At 60.2% G+C, this 518-nt stretch overlaps 1 protein-coding gene across 1 annotated transcript in view; it reads left to right on the plus strand.

Annotated features, from left to right (window-relative positions):
- CHSY1 (chondroitin sulfate synthase 1) overlaps nt 1–518 on the plus strand; it is a 120,732-nt gene that overhangs the window by 3,222 nt on the left and 116,992 nt on the right. The window contains exon 2 of the mRNA XM_015417966.1: nt 6–166. Coding sequence (XP_015273452.1) covers nt 6–166 — 161 coding nt within the window. The remainder of the gene's footprint in view (nt 1–5; nt 167–518) is intronic.

Raw genomic sequence — 518 nt, forward strand, 5'->3', positions numbered from 1 at the left:
AGCAGGCGGGGGGGCTCCTCCTGCACCGGGACGCCCCGGGGGGCCTGCTGTGGGCCCGAGAGCCCGCCCAGCCCCAGGGCCCCAGCCCCCCGGCCAAGGACTTCCTCTTCGTCGGCGTCATGACTGCTCAGAAGTACCTGCAGAGCCGAGCCGTGGCCGTCCACAGGTGAGACCCCGACCTCTGCATGCCGCACCCTCTCGGCCTGACCTACCCCGCAGGGCTGTTGTGAGGATAGAATAGAGAACGTGAGCCGCTTTGGGCCTTCGTTGGGGTCTGAGTGAAGTCAGCCAATAATCCTATGCTGTGTAGGCTCGAAAGAGGCTCTTTTGGCAGGCTGCATCTTTCCATGTGACACCCCATGAATTTTTTCCCCTGCGTTCTTTAGGGTGCCTTGGAAGATCTGTGCCTCTTTCCAGCTACTGGATGTAGCCGTTCTGCTGCTGGCCTTTATTCATTTCTAGATGTGCGGCAGCCGCATACCCTGCTGTGCTTTTCCTCTCTTGCAAGAAAAGAGCGG

The sequence above is a fragment of the Gekko japonicus genome, unplaced genomic scaffold (genome assembly GCF_001447785.1).
Source record: "Gekko japonicus isolate JY-2015 unplaced genomic scaffold, Gekko_japonicus_V1.1 scaffold924, whole genome shotgun sequence".
Lineage (NCBI taxonomy): Eukaryota > Metazoa > Chordata > Lepidosauria > Squamata > Gekkonidae > Gekko > Gekko japonicus.